General features: G+C 42.3%; 1 protein-coding gene across 11 annotated transcripts in view; it reads left to right on the plus strand.

The window, feature by feature from the left end:
- The window catches only part of MRTFB (myocardin related transcription factor B), a 422,849-nt gene that overhangs the window by 388,520 nt on the left and 11,178 nt on the right, over window positions 1-23,151 (plus strand). For 8 of the 11 annotated variants that reach the window (XM_068244719.1, XM_068244720.1, XM_068244729.1 and 5 more), the window contains 3 exons: window positions 169-327; window positions 2,366-2,506; window positions 12,832-12,892. In XM_068244719.1, the coding sequence (XP_068100820.1) occupies window positions 169-327; window positions 2,366-2,506; window positions 12,832-12,892 (361 nt within the window). The remainder of the gene's footprint in view (window positions 1-168; window positions 328-2,365; window positions 2,507-12,831; window positions 12,893-23,151) is intronic. The other 3 variants (XM_068244721.1, XM_068244725.1, XM_068244722.1) reach the window with 2 other exon arrangements.

Genomic DNA, 23,151 nt, shown 5'->3' on the forward strand with positions numbered 1-23,151 from the left:
TAGTTATACCATGTACGAATGATCAGTAGGAAATTGAGGATATGGGACTTAAGGGTTATTGTTTTTACTTGTATTTTTTCTTTATGCACAGCTGTAGTGTATTGCTTAGTTCAGAGGTGTAGCCACATGTTCACTAATTACTCTTTTTGTCTAACTTCCTTCCTGCAGACCTGTCCTCCAACATCATCAAGCAATGTATTTACATATAAGCAAAATCCGGTCACTGCAGTTCCACCTTCATTTAGCAGCAATGTGTCCACTACATCCCAGCAGGCAAGATCGCAGCAGACTGCTACAGTGCAGAATGGTCCCACCGCTGTACATGAGGTCAGGCATTCAGTGATTAAATTACTCTAGGGTGGGGGTGGGGGGTAAAAAGTGGGGCTGCAGGTCTCCTTTGTTTTGCATGTGGACTATTGGAACACATACTGAAAGTGCCAAAAAATATGCAGGTTTTTGTAAACCGTGCCAAGGCATTTGCGCTAAACCACATTTACCACTGTGTGTAAAGATGCTGACAAATGCTTCTGTCTTATGAGAATTCATGATTCATGAATGGAAACTGAATTCCAATTCCATCCAATCCTTTTCTTTGTCCATTTTGTTAGATTTTGGGAATGGATAGATGCTCTCTGGTTGTTATTGCTGTATGTGTCCCTCTTTGACAGAATTGACGTTTATGTCTTGCTATGAACCTGGATGGTCAACAACACAAGACGTGAGACATGGCAGTAAAACCTGACTGAGGCCTTAACTTTTTTTTTTTTCTTACAGTTTTGAAAAAAAACAACACATTTTGTATTTTACTGCTATATGAAGACACTATCTTCATTTCCTGTCTGAGCACAATTTGAGAACAATTCTACTACAGAAGGAAACTAAACTGCAGTCCAAACTCCTAAGAAATCCTAAACCTTTTTTTTATACCAGTTACTGCAGAACTTTTTACTGGTGTTCTGTTTTTAAATGAAAAGTGGATTTCTTACCATTTCCCTCTTCCTCCTTTTATTGCTTTGCAGTCTTTGCAGTCATATGACCATTATTTCGTTCTGGTAATAGTGATTGGTGCTGCATCTGAAGACTCATACACACACTAGATTTATGTTACCTGTAACGATTGTTAATCAGTGTTTAGGACATTGCAGGGAATGAGCACTGTATACACTCACTGTTCAGTGAAGAGAGAAGGGTGGCAAACAAGCGACTGGTTTCCTGCAGCATGGGTGACAAACTAGCACAGAGCTTGTGTATAGTTTAGCAATCTGCTGTGGCCAATTGCTGGAGACCTAGCAAGATGGCCCAGAACGATGATCTCAGCCAAGTTTTCCTTAGTGTGTGTACAGAGCTTAGGGTTTTTTACTATTAGCCTTTATATTACTTAATGAGAGATGTGTTGGACCTTGTCTGTCAGTCCATGATGTATTGAGTGATCATGTGACTATGGAGGTAGAAAATAATTGCAGTATAAGGGCTGTATGTTGTTGATATATACAGTAGATGCTTGCAAATTGGGGAATGATTAAAGAACTATACTGAATTCCATTAATGCACCTTTAAAGCATACCTGAAGTGAGAGGAATATAGAGGCTGACATTTATTTCCTTTTAAACAATGCACATTGCCTGGCTGTCCCACTGGCCCCCTGCATCTAACCTGAGATGGCCCCAGTGCAGGTATTTATAACTACCTGGGGCTTCCTTCAACCCCATGATGTCTGTGGGCTCCCTCGCCATCCTCTCTGGCCACTGCATTCACTAGATATCCTTATCGGTAATTAGGCCGGCCTCTCTCTTCCCTGTGCCCGCTCTTCTTTGGCGCACGACTGGCCACAACTGGTCGGATTACCTGCGAGGATATCTAGAGAATGGAGCGGCCGGAGAGGACGGCGAGGGAGCCCACAGACCGCATGGGGCTGGTGGAAGCCCCAGGTAAGTATAAATAACTGCATTGAAGCCATCTCAGGTACACTTTAAGCCATAGACAAGCATACAAATCCCATTCTCTCACTGATGTCTTGACTAGAGTAGCTGCATACTTGTTTCACACACTGCTGATGCCAGAAATACCAGCAGGACTGACAGGTATTGTTTAAAATCTTATCTACAATATCGCACATAGCCTAGATTTCACTTTTTTTCTGTTTCTTCTGATTGTTGGGATACCGGATGTGTTTACAACTCCCCCCCCCCCCCCCCCCTCATTCATGCCATGTAATCACATCTATAACATGGTATGCTTATCTGCAGGAGACTAGTTCCACACAGAACATTTAAGACTGTGATATACTAAGCTAGCATTTAATCTCAGACTGTTGAGCTTACCTTTTTGATTGCCAATTCCTTTTTTTTTGTCTGTTTTATTTCAGCAGCCCAACTCCTCTTCCCCATCCCAGCAGTTTATGGTTCAACATTCTGTGTTCAACAACTCCACAGCTAAACCCAAGGACCCTCCGCGCTATGAAGAGGCTATCAAGCAGGCACGTAACTTACAAGCTTCTGTCTCTGAGGTGTGTTCTAGAGCAGTGTTCTAGATCAAACCACCATATATTCTATTGTCTCCGACTGACACACTTAAAGGAACTCCAGTGAAAATAATGTAGTAAAAAAAAAAGTGCTTCATTTTTTTACCATAATTATGTATAAATGATTTAGTCAGTGTTTGCTCATTGTAAAATCTTTCCTCTCCCCGATTTACATTCTGACATTTATTACATGGTGACATTGTTACTGTGGGCAGGTTATGTAGCTGCTCCTAGCTGTTTTGGCTGTTAGAGTCAGCTGTAAACAGCTAATTCCTGTCTGTGAACCTTGTTACATTGTAACAAACTGCCAAAAGTACCGCAGTACCCAGAGCTTCTTGTGGGAGGGGTTTCAGCACAAAATCAGTCATACAGCGCCCCCTGATGGTCTGTTTGTGAAAAGCATTATATTTCTCATGTAAAAGGGGGTATCAGCTACTGATTGGGATAAAGTTCAATTCTAGGTTGGAATTTCTCTTTAAGGGACAGGAATTACAAAAAGCCCTTGAAGTGTTGGTGCAACTTTAAACATATATGGGTATTCTGAGTTGTTTTTACTAATGTATTAAATATGTCAGTGCAGCTATTATACTGATGGCACGGTGCAATGCATGGGGCAATTCACCTTAGCTCCAGTCATGGCAAAACTCTTGGTTTTGGTTTTATGGTAATTACTGAGCAAGCCATGTAGAGTGTATCTCCAGGGAAAATGAGCAGAATCCTGAAAAACTGGCCCTTCTGGGAGGATTGGAGTTGAGAAAACACCTCTGTAGAGTCTCATCATTCAAACTGCATCCATTGCCCTTCTAGTCTGTAAGTAGGTGTGCAAGCATTATGAAACTGAGGACATTACTTTCAATATGTAGCACAATGCCTAAGTGAGCAGCACTATTTACATGGAGTTAATGTGGGTTTCCTTGGAGTTCTTCAGGTTCCTCTTACAACCTAAACATATGCTGATATCAAGTTATCCCATACTGGCCTTAGAATGTGACAAAGGAATTAGATTGTGAACTTCACTGAGGTCCAGATTAATATCAAAGCTTAGTGATACCCGTTTGTTGTTTCTCAGCTTGTTGCAGCCGTGATCGCCAGGCTGGATAAGGTCTCATTCTGCCCATCGATAATGCAGCTGTGATTTGCAGAAGCCACACACTTCTGCCACTTCCTGCAACAGGAGCCATGTCCAACTCTGTTTAAAGGTTCATACACACCTACCGACTATCTGTCCAACTATCTGCCAAACTTGTCTGTTAAGCCCCATTCACACGCTCAACAGTGGTCTTTTGTGCAGCACAATTGTCAAACAGCTTTTGTCGTGAAACAAGTTGAAACAACTAAAAAAAAGTATTTTGCTATTGTTTAAACAGCTGATAAGAAGGCAATCCAACAGTTGGATTGACGTCTTATCAGTCTTATCAGCTGTTTGAACAATAGCAAAATACTTTTTTTTTAGTTGTTTCAACTTGTTACACAACAAAAGTTGTATTGGGCTTAACAGACAAGTTTGGCAGATAGTTGGACATATAGTTGGTAGGTGTGTAGGAACCTTAACCCATTTGCGTTCCGTCGTTTTCACTTGAGAAATGTTCACCTCCCATTCATTAGCCTATAACTTTATCACTACTTATCACAATGAACTGATCTATATCTTGTTTTTTCCACCACCAATTAGGCTTTCTTTGGGGGGTACATTTTGCTAAGAGCCACTTTACTGTAAATGCATTTTAACAGGAAGAATAAGAAAAAAACGGAAAAAAACATTATTTCTCAGTTTTCAGCCATTATAGTTTTAAAATAATACATGCCTCCATAATTAAAACTCACGTATTGTATTTGCCCATATGACCCGGTTATTACACCGTTAAAATTATGTCCCTATCACAATGTATGGCGACAATATTTTATTTGGAAATAAAGGTGCATTTTTTCCGTTTTGCATCCATCACTATTTACAAGTTTAAAATAAAAAAAATATAGAAATATTTCATCTTTACATTGATATTTAAAAAGTTTAGACCCTTAGGTAAATATTTACATTTTTTTTTGTTTTTTTTTATTGTAATGTTGTTGTTTTTTATATTAAACATTTTATTTGGGTATTTTTGGGAGGGTGGGATGTAAACTATAGTTTTATAATGTAATTGTGTGTTGGTGACGCAGGGGGGAGGCAACGGCCAGAAAAAGCACAGCTTCCGAGAGAAGCTGTCGCTTTTTCAGCGGGGGAGAGGAATCCGTGATCGGGCACCATAGCCCGATACATTGATTCCGTGGCTACCGAATCCGCGGCCGGGAGTGCGCGTGCACGTGCGCGATCAGCCGCGGTAGAGCGCATGGTTCCTGGACGTAGTTTCTACGTCCAGGAACCAAAATAGGTTAAACAGAAACTCCGACCAAGAATTGAACTTTATTCCAATCAGTAGCTGATACCCCCTTTTACATGAGAAATCTATTGCTTTTCACAAACCGACCATCAGGGGGCGCTGTATGACTGATATTGTGGTGAAACCCCTCCCACAAGAAGCTCTGAGGACCGAGGTACTCTTGGCAGTTTCCTGTCTGGGAACCTTGTTACATTGTGGGAAATAGCTGTTTACAGCTGTCTCCAACTGCCAAAACAGCTAGCAGCAGCTACATCACCTGCCCACAGTAAAAATGTCACCATGTAATAAATGTCAGAATGTAAGTCTGGGAGTGGAAAGATTTTACAATGAGCAAACACCGACTAAATCATTTATACATAATTATTGTAAAAATGAAGCACTTTTTTATTACATTATTTTCACTGGAGTTCCTTTTTAAAGTCTTGTGGCATACAGATTTCAGAATGGGGCGTGTCCAACAAAATTGCAAAGTCAGGTAACCATTCCACACACTCACATGCAAATGTTCATACAAATGTTTTTACATAAATCAATTATCCAGGAGCCACTGCTATCCCCACAGCTAAATTGAAAGCCGGGGTCTTGGTGCAAAAGAATACATTCTCTTGTGTTGTCACCTACACTGTTCAGAGTTACCCCAGTATTCACAGGTTTCCCAGCTGTTAGGACACCTACAAATACTGGGGTACCTCTGCGTGGTGTAGGTGACTACGCAAGAGAATGTATTCTTTTGTACCAAGACCCTGGATTTTAATTTAGCTGTAGGGATAGCAGTGGTTCCTGGATGATTGATTTCTGTGAAAGAATTTGTATGAACATTTGCATGTGAGTGTGTGAAGGTTTAGCTGACTGTGCAGTCAAACATGGTACCTGTCACTGCATGAACATGATTTTAAAATTATTAACGACACAAATTATTGCTCTATGACTTCCACTTGATTTCAGCTTCAACACCCTTAAATGCCAAGAAGTGTTCTAACATAGCATTTGATTTCAGTAGCTGCTCATTACTCAGCAGGGGGTGGCATTATCACAGCCAATCATAGTCCGTTTCTTCCCTTTCTCTGCAGGATGTGAACTGTCAGATGTCGGATTTTGATTGGCTGTCCATACAGACCAAGGTGAAACTGGATGCCAGGCTCTGAATGGTCTGTCTTCACAGCCAATTAGAAGCCAACATTAGGCAACTTAATCCCCGTAGAGAAAGAGATGCAAGTACCTGCCAGAGGTACAGTCCACAAACAATATCTACACTTATCAAATGTTGTGTTTGATGTTTTCTGTGTAGATCTGTGAGACTTTTGAAGGAAAGGATGGGTGGTGACAGCCAGGGGGCATGGGAGTGGAGGCCTTAATGGAGGAGGAAAGGAAGTCCGAGATCCCCTCCAAGTTGGGGATCAGAAGATAGACTATTACTGGAAGGGAGGTGGGTGGTGGAGCGTCAGCAATGTACAAAGAGGGCCCCCATGAAAGCTTTGCAGGGAAGGAGCCTGTGATCTTTTAACTGTTTGCTTAAGCCACATACTCACCTAAAACTACTCTAAAATGATATGTAGAGGTAGTTTATGGCAGCAAATGTTTGAAGTGTGTAGGATTCGTTATATAACCATGGTCACAGTGAAGAGGCTGGCAGATCAGGTCCTGGCTGGTAAAACACAGTATGGCTTGAAAAGGACCACAATCTTTCTCATCACAAAGGGGTTAAACTGTAGCAGCTGCACAGCATTGTTTGATAATTTCTGCACGCATTTAATATGGCTTATGCATTTAAGGCATTTATCAAGTTTCAGTAAGATTAATGAAACCTTTTTAAATCTGATGAATGTATGGCCTTACCGTAATGAGAACATGCTGAATTTCTGCAGCTCGGGATTCTTTAAGGTTAAGCAAGCAATTGATGAAACATCTTATATTAAAATCCTATGAAAACATCAAGCATGCATGCCTTTTGAAATTGGTTACATAGGTTTATCCCCTTTTTTTTAAACTATGGGAGTTGTCATGGTATTTTTGCTGGTAATTGAAACACTCTGCTGTAATCTTCTCTGTCTGGGGATATGTGTGACCTAAAACAGTCCATCGGCCCAGTTCAGTGTATGTTTCTGCCATTATGAGGCTTACAGGACTGATTTTAAGCTGTGATTCGGATAGTGCTTTAAACTTTCCTAGAACTATTTGAACATCATCTGCCAGAAATTTTCCATTTTTATCTATAGGTAGATCCGCTATACAAACTCCTACATATAGAAATGTAGGGATGAATCCCATCCTCTTATGGTCTCCTCTTCTATACCATAAGGTGGATCAGCACGGTGGCGTAGTGGTTAGCGCACTCGCCTTGCAGCGCTTGGTACCTGGTTCGAATCCCAGCCAGGTCAACATCTGCAAGGAGTTTGTATGTTCTCTCCGTGTCTGCGTGGGTTTCCTCCAGGCACTCTGGTTTCCTCCCACATCCCAAAAACATACAGATAAGTTAATTGGCTTCCTCCTAAAAATTGTCCCTAGACTACGATACATACACTACACAATACATACATAGACATATGACTATAGTAGGGATTAGACTGAGCTCCCCAGAGGGACAGTTAGTGACAAAACAATATATATACTCTGTACATCGCTGCGGAAGATGCTGGCGCTATATAAATACTAAATAATAATAATCTGTTGCTAGTATTTAGTATGTTATTCTTTAAAGTGCACCTGAACAGAGAGGTATATTGAGGCTGCCATATTTATTTCCTGTTAGACCATACCAGTTGCCTGGCAGTCCTGCTGATCTTTCATGTGTCAGTAATATCTGAATCACACTCCTGAAACAAGCATGTGGCTAATCTAGTCAGACTTCATTCACAAACACCTGATTGGCATGCTTGTTCGAGGCCAATGGCTAAAAGTATTGGATGCAGAGGAGAAGGACAAGCCAGACAATGTGAATTGTTGAAAAGGAAATGAATATGTCAGCCACCATTTCCCTTTTAGTTCAAGTGTGCTTTAACCCAACCTGTATTTCTCCAATTTATGATGAGCTTTAGGCCTGTTCACACTTCCAACTTAAGACGTCTGAAATGTTCGAGATGCTTGCATTCTGTTACCAAGTGTATACAGATGTCCCCTGGTGCCCGCTAACAACTCGATAGCAATTGGAAACACTGATCATGCCTAATTTCTATTGTTGAGCACTGTTTCAGGTAAATAATGTCTAACTTCCCACTGAGCATGCGTGATACTCAGTGAGGAAGGCTGCTTCCGGGCTGCCCATTCTGACATTACACCGGCCAGCGCTAAGGGCTGGATTGGAGGCGACTGACGTCGGCTGACGTCCATGACGTCACTCCGCTCGTCGCCATGGCGACGAGGTAAGCGAAACAAGGAAGGCTGCTCGCAATGAGCCTTCCTTGTTACTTCAGAAGAACGCATCCGGAGCGCCCTCTAGTGGGCTTTCATGCAGCCAACTTTCAGTTGGCTGCATGTAATAGTTTTTTTTTATTAAAAAAAACCCTCCCGCAGCCGCCCTGGCGATCTTAATAGAACGCCAGGGTCACTGCTCAGGTATTGGACACATCTGCCAGACAGAAGTGGAAGCCGTTGAATGACTTCACCATTTATGCTGGATAAAGAGGAAATTAATATAAAAAGAGACTTGTTTTCATAGATTACAGAAGGACAACACCCAATACATCTTAGCATTTAAACATATGTGTAACTGTCTAGGTCAGCTATAGATGCAGAGCAAAGGATAGACGCTCCCTTGCCATGACCTATAGAATCATTCTAAACCTGTCTACAGTACAGTGTGCACATCTTTCAATATTCTGGAAAACCACACAATGTGGGAAAGCAGTGGCTTGTCCGTCCTGCTAATTCAGTGCATGCAGCTGCTGCAAGAAGACACCATTCATGTCAGTCGCCATAGTGGAAGCCAGACACCATCTCTGTTAGCAGTTTATTGATGGGCTGCTGCACCATCACTATAAAGCTCAGCTCTTTTAGCCCGCTGTGTTGTGTAAAATATGGCTCAAAATAAGGACAGATACACTGTACAGCATGCAATTTTGTATTCTCCCGTCTTCACCTTTAACTTGGCTGCATCTCCTGCAGGATGTACTCAGTGTAAAGAGGGATGAAGAAACACGAGTTGTAGTACATAAGAGACGCAGACCGGGCATTGTCTCATTTGCTGTTTTGCTTATAGATAGCAGCCTGTGACATGCATTATAGCACAGACATATGGGTGTTACAGGCGGGTGTCGGCAGTTTCGCGCTCAAGTAATGCTTGGTCACGTGCTTGTCCGGGCGGATTATTATTATGTATTTATATAGCATAAACCTCTTCAGGGCCAAGGCAGAGGCTGGACAGGCTTCAGCCTCTGGGCGCATGGCTTCAAAGGCATGGGGAGGATGACCGGACTTCTATTCTCCATCCCCACGGCCCCCCTTTTGTCAGTCACTGCACTAGTGGGGGCTACTTGAGGAATATCTGGCTATAGGTGGAGGAAGGGCTACCACATCTGGCTATAACTGGGTGGGAGAAGGTTACCTGAAGCACATCTGGCTATTATGGGGAGGGGGGCTTCCTTAGGCACATATGGCTATTACTGCAGGGGTCTACCTAATACTGCTACTGCTATTATACTGGGGAGGGGGAACTTCTGCTACCTATTCTTGGACCGGCACAACTGTGTGTTTGGGGGGGGGGTAGGGTGGCGGCTGCACAACTCAAGATCTCAGCCTCTAGGGCTGGAGAACCTTGTCCCGGCCCTGGACAATCTTACACAACACTTTACAGTGTACATAGTCAAGTCCCTAACTGTCCCTCAGAGGAGCTCACAATCTAATCTCTGCCATAGTCACACTTTAATGTCTCTAAGGGCCATATTTGGAAGGTTCAATTAAATGATCAGTATTTTTGAGGGGATAGGGGAGGAAACTGGAGTGATTGGGGGAAACCCAGACACACACAAAGAAGAAACCTACAAACTTGATGCAGGTATTATGCCAGGTGGGATTTGAACCCAGGATCCTAGTGAAATCCACTATACCCACGTTCCACCCGTGACACACAACATAGGAACATAAGCTGATACAGAACCTGCAGATTCCTGGTCTCCCAGCCATCCTATTGCATATTTGCATGTTCATAGCCCTCTTTCTAGTAACTGCATTTGCTGGGACTGTAGGGCGTAGTTTACAAGAAATAAAAAGAATTCTAAAGATGTTACTTCACTGGATTTTCTGCCGAATGACTTAGTATCCTCCTGGCTTTGTTCTTGTGCACCTAGAGGCCTTGCTAGCTACATTCCTTTACAGATATTGCTGGGGCCCTAATTCTGAGACTGCAGAGCTGCAGATGGTTTGCAGGCCAATGTGTTCCACAGCTTACACCACTTTCTTTCACTGCTCACTGGAGGGCTTGCTCTGCAGCATGATCTGGGCTAGTGTTGTCCGGATCATGAACGATTCGGATCTTTGATCCGAATCTATTTTATGAGTCGATCATCCGAATCATCAAAATGAACGATTCGGATCGCAAAAGGGGCGGGGCCAGGAGCGACACGCCCCCTCTTAGCGGGCAGCGGGGTCCTGGAAGCAGGGATCGCTCTGTTGGATGGGAGCCAGCCTTGCAGGGAGACAGGTAGATGAGAGAGAGGGGACATGGGTGCCACTGCCAGATATGTGTAGAACACACATACTGGCTGCAATGCGCTGCACATTATAGGCTGTCTGTTCCGTAGTGCTGCACAGTGAACACATTGGAAGCTTTTGGCTCAGCACAGCTCAGTAACTTTGCAGACAGTGTGATTGAAAGGCAATATAATCCTCCTGCACTCGGCACTAAACAGCTGCACTTATCTTCTGGGAATGCTTTCTTTCACTGTGCCACCTTTTCTTTCAAAGTACACAGATGAGCATATAGGTGAAATATATGTAAAGCATATGACTTCAGCATGTGGGTATTACGTGCAAACATTTCTGCTCTAAGCTCGTCCCTCTTCCCTTCTCTGTCCACTCCCTGCCCTCTGTCCATCTTCTCCCCTTCTCTGTGTGTCCACCCCCCTCCCCTTCTCCTGTCCACAGACCTGTCCCGCTGTTCATTTCACCCCCGAATGCTTCTGGTAGTAAAATGATCCGAGATTCGGATCAAAGATCCGGATCTCTTCAATGATCCGATTCGAATCATCCGGATCATTGAAAAGATCCGAACTTCCCATCTCTAATCTGGGCCAGGAGGGTTTAACATCCTGACAATGCTACCTAAATGTTCCTGTCTGTTTATACTTCTTTTAAAGGATTCACTAGAGCCACAAAACAAAGAAAAATTAGTAAAAATCCTATTTGCAGTGGACTTCAGAACACAGCCTTTTATGATAATGGGTGGTTATTCTGTTCTAGGAGATGTACCACAGAGCGGACATTGCTCCTCCCCCCCATACACTCCTCCTACTACAACAAGTAGTTGTTGTTTTGCACAGCACCTCCCTCAGTGCTGTAAAAGCCTGCCTGATATTGATTTATAAAGCGCCAAAATTTTCCATGGTGCTGTACAAAGTAAACATGGGGTACATAATAATACAGACAGCGGTGTACACCAAATATATACACTGGTACAAAATATAGAATGATAATGGTTATTACAGTGACAACTGTAACATGATGATGTATAACAAATTCCAAGATAAAGGGTGAGAAAGCCCTGCCCTTGTGAGCTTACAATCTAAAGGAATAGGAAGGTAACGAGATAGGGTAGTATACAATATATCATACCTAGAGGCAGTGTGTTTATGCTTGTGTATGTTGTGTGTTTATGCTTGTTGGAAAAAGTGAGTTTTGAGGGTGCATTTAAAGATTTTAAAGGTTGGAGAGTAACGGATGTGTTGTGGAAATAGTCCCAACTTCCATGTATATATTTGCGTATTTACACTGCATGAAAGGGTGTCTACTTTAGTGCTAGTTTGTCAGGAAATGTTGATTCTGCTTTAACTTCTGTCTTCTAGCCTAACTAGCATATATCCCTCCATTTAGTGTGAAAATGTTTTGTACAGTGCAATAAAGCCATGCTCCTCTGCATTTGTAGCAGAGCAGGTCTGAGGGAGTACAGAGAGAGGTCCTCAGATGGAGCTAGTGGTGAGCATTGTCTCAGATGAAAGTCTGCTGTAAGGTGTTGGTGAAGGTCTTTGTTTTGTCCCCTTTGTCATGAATGACTGTATAGTGGAAACCTTGTTACAGTGTTTATATGTACACAGGGCAGCTGGTTGTGTATGTCCCCTTCCATACATATTTTGCAGCTTGCATTTTTTCATGACTCTTGTCCATCAGTTTATGCTGTGCTAGGACTGTGAGAAACTCAGTATGGTGTGTAAAGCACACAAACACTTGTTCTGCTTTGACACCATTATACACAATGTCCTCTGTGTGATGCTAAGATCACAGTGGGGTGGTGCGACGTAACGGAGACATTTTAACGCAGGAAGTCGCACTGCAATAGTAAGTTTATGCAAAGTTCAGAGTGCGCCTATTGCAATGCATGGACTACAGTATCCAAGCGCGGTGCATGCAGTGTGATACTGCATAATGTGTGTAGCATATTTCTCATTGAATGCTTCACTGTATGTGACGCAACGGTCGCATAATGGGCGGTGTGACTTTTCCATTGCATTGCGTTCCTGTTTTTATAGTGAATGAAACGCAGCTCCCACTGTGAGTGAAAGAAGACTACTAGTAACAATATTAATAACTTTTTGTATTATGGACTTTGTGTCTGGGACATAAACTTGCCTCATCTCTGACAGACCCGTTGGTATTTTACATACTTTTTTATCAGAACCATTATAGCTTCATGTTACAAAATGATACAACATTACATCTTATTATTCCATGCCTAAATCACTGAACTAGAAAATCACCAACATTCTCTGCTACCCCCTCCAGGTGATGAATGCGCACAGCCAGCAGATGGATGACCTGTTTGACATTCTCATTAAAAGTGGAGGTAAAGTACCTGGCATTAACTCACCTTAAATAGCTTCACATTGCATATGACCTGCAGTATATTGACTTGAATAACTGTTCTATTTATGGTAATCATTTAGAAAGTAATGATTGTTCTTCATTATCCTGCAGTGATGTGACATTTCTTGTATGTCCGTGTTTTATTACATTAACCATACTTATAAAACCAGTGATGCAGGGATCACACTAGCAGAGCATCTACATACATTTATGTGTTTTTCCGTGTGCAGCTTTCTGCACACCATGAGCTTGATTCACTAAACCGTGATAAGACAAATATCACACGTTATCAAACGTTATCACACCTTATCAAAGTTATCACACCTTATCAAAGTTAACATGCCTTATCAGAGTAGCATAGCGAGCGCTACGAACCCGCAGGGGCTTAGGGCAGGGCGAGTGCCATTGCCAATTAGCAGGCATACGTTTGTAGCACTCACTATGCTACTCTGATAAGGCATGTTAACTTTGATAACGTGTGATAACTTTGATAACGTGTGATAACTTTGATAACGTGTGATAACTTTTGATAACGTGTGATATTTGTCTTATCACGGTTTAGTGAATCAAGCCCCCATGTGTGTAGCTAAAACAGCAAAATGCAAACAGAAAAACCTGTACACTGGATAACATACAGTAGCTGTGCAGGCAAGTGCATTTTCACACTGCATAAAATGCATTAAAATTGTGCAAGTGTGACCCCTGCCAGGAAAAGCAAATTTAGCATTATGGATGCAGACAGTCTCTGCCTCACATGACTATGACCCAGTACCAGAAGCACTCGTTTATCACGGCTCCTCGTGCTGATTTGGGTTTTGGGTCACCAGGAAGGATTATTAATGCTAAGGAGAGAGATTTAGTCTCCTCTATGGTTATGGATTGGTGTTGGGCAGTAATGTGTGGGTATTAGCAGCAACTGGGGTGAAAGGTTAGTGTTATACATGTTAGAACAGCTGATTGGGGAAGGATTGTGGTTAGAGGTAGTCATTGAGATGATAATATTTCCAGCAGTCCTGTTTTTTCATTACATAGCAGCAATATAAATTGTACACTTCAGCCACTACACCAGGATCTGATTCTTTGCCAATAATTAAGATTTTGTACTATTGTAATTTAAAACTTTTAAAATGTGTTATCAACCAGAGGAATGTATTACAGTGTAATCTCGTTATAGTAAACTCCAAGAGACCTGGGAAAAGTGGTTTACTGTATCAGAAGTTTACTATATCCGAAATTGTTCTATAAATGGCCCATCATGCCCTGGTACATTCTCAGTTGCAAAGGAGCAACTCTGTCTTACCATTGGAGGTACAGTCCAAGCAGCTTGCACATTTGGTGGATTACAAGGTTAAGTAAATCTTAGGCTGCATAGCCAGGCTGGACAAATTACTGGTACGGTATTCAGGGATCCTTAAAAACTGCAGCCGTCACTGAATAGAGGCAGCCACTCGCTTCCTGTGAGTGGCTTTGATACCTCCGTGGGCGGGACTTGCGGCATGTGTCCTGCAAACTTTTCTGTTCACACTTGAGCCAATCATGAAGCCCTTTTTAAAAATGCAGCCAATCATAATAAGCCTGTAATGTGAGTGGCTCCAATACCTCCGTGGGCTGGACTTGCAGCACATGTCCTGCAAAACTTTCTGCTCACTCTTGGGCCAATCATGAAGTCTTCTACAAAATACAGCCAATCATTATAAGACACTAGCATCTGTAATGCGAGTGGCTCCGATACCTCTGTGGGTGGGACTTAGCACTCTACTCTCCACTCTCCTTAGTTTTGCAGCAAGACAGCCCACTCTGATTTGCACTGCAAGTGAAAGTAGCCTGTACTGCGCTCCACGCGCTAACAAGGGAAGATATCCAGCGCCAGTGCCATACTTCTTGTCTTATAAATGTGATCGGGCATCAACTCACCTGCAACCAGCCTGAAGAGAGCAGCTGACCATAGGTTTCACACTGGCATATAATGCATGCGCCGCCCATTGTTTACTATATGCAGAGTCAGCGTCACGTAGGGGGCCAAAGAACATGTTTTGTTATAATAGAAGTTTTATTATATACGGAATTGCTATACCAAGCGTTGCTCCCATAGACTTATAATGGAGATTGGCCGGGACCTGGAGAGGTAGTTTACTATACCAGAGTTTATTATAAGGAGATTATACTGTATTTCACAAGCTCTGTCTTCTCCGTTCTCAGCACAGTGGTTTCATGGATAGCACTCTCGCCTTGCAGCGCTGGGTCCCGGATTTCCAATCCCAGCCAAGGCGCTATCTGCACAGAGTTTGTATGTTCATTTCCTCCCGGTACTCCGGTTTCCTCCCACATTCCAAAAACATACAGATAAGTTAGTGGGCTTCCCCCTAAATTGACCCTAGACTATGATGGACACATGACTTGTGGTAGAGATTAGATTGCGAGTTCCTCTGAGGCACAGTTAGTACCAAGGCTATATACTCTCTACAGTGCTGCAGAAAATGTCAGCGCTGTTTAAATACTAAATAATAAGATGGCCACATACCCTACAATTTGTTACATTTATTTTCAATTCAAGAATTACAATTAATTTTCTGATTAATTGTAACATTTGGAAAATCTGACCCATGTGAAAAAAATGATTGATAAAAAAAAATTGCTTAGGTCTGCAAATCAAGACATTGACAATCTATCCTACACTATTCAGTTTTTATTAAAATAACTTATCAGAAAAAAATAAGCCACTCCTGATCGACTTTGATAAAACCGGGAAATGTAATCAGATTTGTCGCTCTAATATATATTTCTAATAATATTTTTGTACAACCAATCATTTTTATCAAATTGCTGTAAAATGGAGTTTTTTTTGTATTGTGTGTGTGGCCACTTTCAGGATGACTATACATCATGCATTATCTATGTAATGATTCATTCAGCACCGTCAGAAGTGAGACTGTGATCAGTCGTGTGTCCTTGAACAAAAGATTGTTCTTTTAAAACCATACATCTTCCAATTGTTTTAATAGACTCAGGAACAGTAGTTTTTAGTGACCCTTTATTAACTATTATATGCAAGGGAAGTTGAATATTTAAATGTAGTTGTAATAACTAACATACAGTAAACTTTTAATGAAAGCATAGTGTTATCTATTAATTAATTCTGAGGATCCTGAAAGAATTAGGTGGTAGGTGAAAACACAGGCTGCAATGACTGTCCTGTGCATGTTTTAAAATCCATCCCAGTTGCTATAGCTCAGGCCTGTGGAATAGACTCCTTCTCCAGCACAGGGCTCAGCCAATCATGAGAGATGCAATTCTCCTCACAGGTTGGATGGATGCATGTGCCATTACTGAGCTCTGCATTGGGGAGGACTGTAGTGACCAGGCAGGACATTATAACCAAGAAAGGTGATTTTTGTGTCTAGTCACCAAAACGAATAGATGTACCGTATGTAACTAATTGTAGACAGCCATCCTATGCCTCAGTCAGTAAGGGCAATCCAAGTGGAAGTTGTTGGCCCAGTTAAGGTACATCACCCTGCAGCTTGCCAGCATCTTTATATGCATTTCCAGCTGAGAATCGTCAGATCTGTAGAGATTCATCAGGAGTGCTCCGTCAGCTAACACAAATGGTGAAAACGTTTTGTGAAACTTCTGGCAAAACACTTCTTTATGGTATATGAGTTATTTTCTTTCAGCCTGGCTGCAGATCCCCAGTTCCTCTCAGTGATAGGAGAGAGTGACAGACTAGTGTTACAGGCAGCTTGGCTGCTGACTCCCAGACTGGAGCCAAACTTAAATAAGCAACAGCTGAAGGAAAATTAAACCATGAATTGAGTAGGCACTGCAGCCGTCTTTTGTATGTAAAAGAACTCTACTCATCAGAGCATTTCTCTTAACCCTTACCTAGTAAGCTACTGCTGCCAACCAGAAGCTTGCCTTTTCATGTGTTTTCAGATTTCCTTTTTTTTACTAACCGTAGATAAAAAGGAATACATTTTAGTGGGTTGGCTTTTATGCTAGATAAACACGATACGTTTTTCTGCTTGATTTTCCATTCGATCGTTTTTTTTCCGCTTGATTCTCTTATCTTCCGCTTGTTTTTCTTAGCTTTTTCCATTCACTTCTATGAGAAATCGACCCAAAAAACGATTGGAAGGAATATCGAACATGTCGAAAATTATGGATCAAACCCATCTATCGAGCGGAAAAACGTATGGTGTATTTCCAGCATTAGGATTACTAATCTGTCCACCCACATCAGACTGCAGCTTTGGCTTGCATGTCACATCAAGCCATATTCATGTAGTACATTAGTGCATACATCATGGATCCTTGCCTCTGGATGAGGAGAGTGATTGGACTGCAGAGAGAAGAGCCACAGCTGCTACATTATCAGTCTGAGCCAGATAACAGAATATATGCAGAACTTTTACTTTTGTCAGGATCATTTTTTGCAGCATCTCTGCATGCAGTTATATCATGAGGTTGCCTCACACAACAGTAGATTGATGTGGCCTTTTTCAGCATCTAATAGCATGGCTAGTTAAGGATAGGATGACACGAAGGTGGTCTGTCTGACATGTAGGGCCATTTCACTTGGGCTGTTACGGTGTGGTTACCACTTTCCAGGTACCTAAAGTCCACCACCATTAACTACGGATCAATTAATGACATTTGCACAGTTTTTCAAGCAGGTGACAGGCATTTTAAAAGAATTTGCAGGCATTTGTCAAACGCCTGAAAATTCCTGAAGACCCGATGCTATAGGTACAATTGACCAGTGTTTTTAAAGTGGATGGTTTTCACAAGATGAGGAGGGGTTTAGGAAGAACCTATTTCCTGTCTTCCATAATGCCTCAAAATGCTTAAAAGCTACTTCTTGCAAGCATTATGAAACAAGTTTAATAATAATCCCAACTATCAAAAATATTGTAAGGAGGAATCACCCCTGTATAATAATACTGATAAATTAGGCACACAAAACAGAGCAGATATAATGGCCCATGGTGTGTTGCAATGTATAAAACACATTGTATTGTATCAAAATTTAGCGTGACTTGACGGACAGTAGACGGTTTTATGGCATAAAAGCCATAAAAACGTCAGGGTAAAATTACTGTCAGTACAACATATAGCCTGATGCATATTTTGCAGCCTTCAACAGACTAATTTATCAGAGGCAGAATGTTGTGTTGGTAGATCCGTGATAATATTGTAGAGATTAAAACCAATATCCAACATAAAACATGGCAACCCTATGGTATGTCTAAGACGTCTTCCAAACAAAATGTTTCCAACTGGCTCATCCCAACATATACAGTGATTGCTACATTCCAGAATTACTGGTATAGGCTGGAGTATTTACCAAATGCTGATGGAAAGAGGGCCTGACTGTGGTGCTAATTGACTTTTGCCCACTACCTCTAATAGTCCAGCTTTGGAGGGCAAAAAAAAAACCTTCATAGTTGGGTTTATGCAGCTAGTCACTGTCCTTCTGCCTAGAAAATCCAGCAAGAAGAATGTCTGCAAATTGCAGGTATTCCCATTGAGGACTATGCATTCTAGAAGTGCCCTTCAGTGCAAATACAGAGCAGGAAGCATGTGCTGAACATTAACACTACCATATCATTGTGTGTGAATCATACCTGGGTTGCTTTACTGGCCCTTTAAACCTTTTGTGTGACAATTGTACCTCAGTGGGCACAGCATGCAGAGTTGTAGAGTGTTCCTGTCACTCTGTCTTCAGTCAGAGCAGGAATGCTGCAGCCTTTCAGCATGCAATGGGTGTATGTGGCTGTTGACATCATTTCCCTTTTACATTCAGCACCTAAGGGAGACAGAGCTAGACCTGCAGCTTGAGAATCCATTACAATACTCAGAATTGAAAGCGTGGGCTGATTATTTTCATGGCAAACGGTCAATTTTGAGCTCTGTTTCATCTTGCTGTCAAAGAATACTGATGTTAATGAGAGTGCTGAGATTTAAACATTTGATAGCCAGCAGCACGTCTGGATTTCAACCACATCCTCAGCACGCCACAGTTCTCATTTTACAGAGTAAAGTTATGGAAAAGAAATAATTAAAAAAAAACTAAAGACAGTACAGTAATAGGAACCCAGATATTTTCACATCATTTAGTCTTCTTATTTAATGAGATAAAATTATGCAATTGTTCCATGCACTAACCAAAACAAAGCTGAACTATAGTTTCTGTCGTGTATTTCTATGAACATATGCAAGAGATCAGCTTACAGGAGACCTGCACTGAAAATATATGTAAGCAAGTTTAGTAGTTTAACCACTTTTTTCACCGCTCCAGAATATCTACATTCTCTGTGACTTTATCAAAGCCACAAGGACGTAGATATAAGATTTTACCTTGCAGCACAGCTGTGCACGATTGGGCGTGCTCCTGTGTGCGGCCTCTGGTACTTTCAACTGCATTACTAATTGGTTAAGGGAACATGTTCCCTTATAGTTAATTAGACCCCCCACCTCCTAACGAATGAACGATTACTGCAGTGGTCATTTATCTCTCCTCCTCCGTGGCCAGATCGCTAAAAAAGCGCACCTGTAAGCAGCCTCTCTCACCTTGCGTCGTTCCTGCAAATATCCTGCAGCCGGTGCCTCCGTTTACCACTCTGCACTCAGCCCTGTGATGAATATCCGGGTCCCGGCTTGATGATGACATACGAAACCCCAGGGTTTGGATAGGCAGGGATACAGGCAGGGAAGTGACTAGCAGGTTAGGACTGACAGGCAGGGATCCTGTGTTAGGCTGCAGGCTGACAGGTAGACAGGTTCAGCAGCAGGGGATCCTGGAGGGGAGAGCCTGGTCGAGGGAATGCCAAAAAGGAGGGGGATCCAGGAAATAGAAAGGGAGAATGGTGGCGAAATGCCGTGACTGTGACCAGGATGCAACAGCATCCTAACAGTGAGAGTGCAGGGCTTCTATACCCTGCCTCTCAATTAGTGACAGGTGCAGTACCGCCTTTGGCCACTGCATAAGAGGGCAGCAGAGGCGCGTGCATGCCTAGCAACAGAGGGAGAGACGTTGAGCCCGGAAGTCCGTCGGGTCGGCGTCTCTCCAGCATGGCAGAGGAGGGAGAAGTTGCGTGGGACCCAATGGCTGGAGGGTAATGAGTGATTGTTACCGTCCACCGCTCTAGCAAGGAGCCAGTGCAGGAGCAAGGAGAGGCAAGACGCACAATTGTGACAGCAAAGCAGTCCTTTATTATACTGGAAGCTATATAGCAGTAACCGTCCATATTCATATCAAAAACAGTTCAATATCATTCTCTGTCACACATTGGCTGGGCTTCAATATCATACAGGGCCAGGGAGTATAGATCAAAACAAATTATAACAGTACAATAACATACTCATCAGTTAATACAGACACTGAGATCCCTTTTTAGTCAGTTAGAGCAGGTACACAGATTGGACGGCAGTGCAGCAACTGGCAGTAGGTTGTGGGCAAGCAGTATGCAGTACACCCAGACTTTCACCATATGGCCTGGCTTTGTGGCTCTCTAAAGTTGCTTTGTTGTACTCTACAGCTTAGGAGGCTCAGAGGGTTGCTTCCTTGGGTGGCAGAGAGGCTGTCCCAGAGGGCTGTGCCGTGGGGAGTTGAACCTTCGTCATAGGTAGACGTGGAGGTGCAATTATCAGTGGTGGAGTCGGCTGGGGTTGACCAGGCTTCCAGCTGGTACACTGGTCTGTCTGCTTCAGTGGCTGGGATTGATACTAGCTCGGCAATGCCTGCAGCAGTGGCTGTGGATTTCGGCAATCTCCTGCTGGATCCTAGGGGTGGTGGTTGGCAGCGGCTGAGCTAGGAAATTGATGAAAAGTAAAATTTAAAAAAAAACATATAGGGTGAAAAAGAACACGTCATAGCTGCCCTCTAAGGCGCCATCTTGTATAACAGGCAATATGGCAGAAGTGAGTGCCCTCCTCATAGGCATAGGACTGCTGGCAAGCACTGGCCTTTAATAGCATGCAAGTGGCATTGTGCATTGCGTTTTTATTCTTGGAAATGACCTCTTTTCTATTTCCTGCATAGATAGATTTATATTTCCATGAACCATCTTTTAATGCAGTTTGTGGCTACGTTTTGTGTCTGTAGTCCAGCATGTATATTCACTGTTGATTTATTATGTTCTATATTTCCAAGTGGATTAGGCTGCACTTTAAAGCTTTGTTCAGGCATAGGCCTGATAACAATACAAGTGCTGTATATGTTTTCCATGACATACAAAGCAAAGACTCCTCCAGTTTGGAAAATCTATTAGCGTTGAAGGTTGCTTGTCGGTAATTTATCACCGCAGGGAATAGAAGTGCCTGTTAGCATCAGACCCCAAGAAAAGGCTTTATTGTGCAGTGAGATATTCCATTCACAATTGGAGATGGATTAATGCATACATCTGGAAAACAACCTAAAAGGTTTTAGTGCTGTTTCCGTAAAGGTATTGTGTGTTTGACAAGTGTTAATGGTAGAAACTTATCTGCTTCATACTGCAGATATTCAAATAATCCCCCTTCACCTATCAGGACTACTGTAGGCTGGAATAATCACATCCAAATCTGCTTGTGCAGGCCTGATGCGCTTCAAGGAGATTTTACTTTCACTCTAGAAGTAAACTAAACCTGTAATCTAACATTTATTACCCATGATTTAGAAAATACTAGCATATCCTGGTGTGATTTACAGGTACACCTACATGAATAATATATTTTGGATATATATTTTGCAGCACGTGCAAAAAGCAAGTCACACACACATCCCAGGGCAATTTAGAGTAGTAATTTATGTTTTGTTTTTTTTTAATATTAGGAGAATTTAAAAAGTTAATTACTACATATTTTAAGTGTTAAATTTTCTATCCCTTTATTATAGTTTTATGCCTTAACTCCTCTGCGACCGCTTAACGCCGTTTGGCGGCCGCAGAGTGGCTACCCTAGGACCGCCTAACGCCGTTTGGCATCATGGCAGTCCTTGTGAGATTAGCAGGGAGCAAGCGCACGTTCCCTGCAGGTGGATACGGGAGACAACCGCGAACAGCCTGCCAGCCGCGATCGGAGCTGGCAGGCTGAGAAAAGAAAAAACAAAGGTAATAAACAAGTGTACAGTGCTGCGGTCTAGCACAGCGCTGTACAGAGAAACGGTCCTTTCCCTCTGATTGGCTCACAATCTAATCCTTGACATAGCCATATGGCTATTGTAGTGTAGGAAACATAGTGTAGGGACAGTTTAGGGGGGGAGGATTGAGGAGAATGATAATCGCATCAGCAAATGACAATGGGAGAATGAAAATCGCAGCAGTGAACAGAGACCACCAACAGAGAAAAGGGGGTAAAATTAATTTGGGTGAGAAGTACCATATATACTCAAGTATAAGTCTAGAAATTTAGGTCTGATTCACTTCATAAAAGTATAAGGGTCGACTTCTACACAGCAAACACTGAGCACACTGAGAAATGTGTGTACTAATAGTGATATTCCCATTTGCAGCAATTTACCCTGTGGTAAGTGATACTTTGAGGAAAGGAAATGCCAAGAAAACACAGGTCTGAAAGTCTGAAAAATAATTAACAAGGAAAAGGGGCAGGGGGAAATACTGGGCTGTATCAAAGGTGGTGAATAATTGCAGCACTTGGGGGCCTGGAGGAGTTATTGGCTGCACTTAAGGGACAGGATGGGTAATGACTGCAATACTGTATGCAGTGCAGTCATTAACACCTACTTGTCCCTAAGTGCAGTCATTAACTTAGACTTATACTTGAGTCAATAAAAAAACCTCCAGCTTAAGAGGGTTGAATGTTGGAGTCGATTTATACATGAAGTCGACTTGTATTCAAGTAAATACGGTAGTATGGCCGTGCAATAAACCGTTAAAGCTGCGCAGTGCTGAATTGTAAAGGAAATTACCTGGTCACTAGGGGGGGTGTAAGCCTGTGGTCCTCAAGTGGTTAATTCTAATGTAAATTTTACCAGAAGTAGGATTGAGTAACTTGAAATCACTGACGTTTTACATCATTCACAGATCCCAGGAGAGAATTGCCTTTAGAGCTGGTTTACACTGCAAGTGCTTCTGAGCGCTTTTCAAATTGGGTAATTTGAATAGTACCTTGCTAATATAACCCTATGAGGGTATTAAAATTGCAAACATGCCTCATGCAGGAATTTTCTGAACGATTCAGCTTGAAGGAATATGCAGAAACGCACATTCCTTAAAGCGGAACTGTAGATATAAATTAAAC

This window comes from Hyperolius riggenbachi, chromosome 7 (assembly GCF_040937935.1).
Source record: "Hyperolius riggenbachi isolate aHypRig1 chromosome 7, aHypRig1.pri, whole genome shotgun sequence".
In the NCBI taxonomy this organism is placed as follows: Eukaryota; Metazoa; Chordata; class Amphibia; order Anura; family Hyperoliidae; genus Hyperolius; species Hyperolius riggenbachi.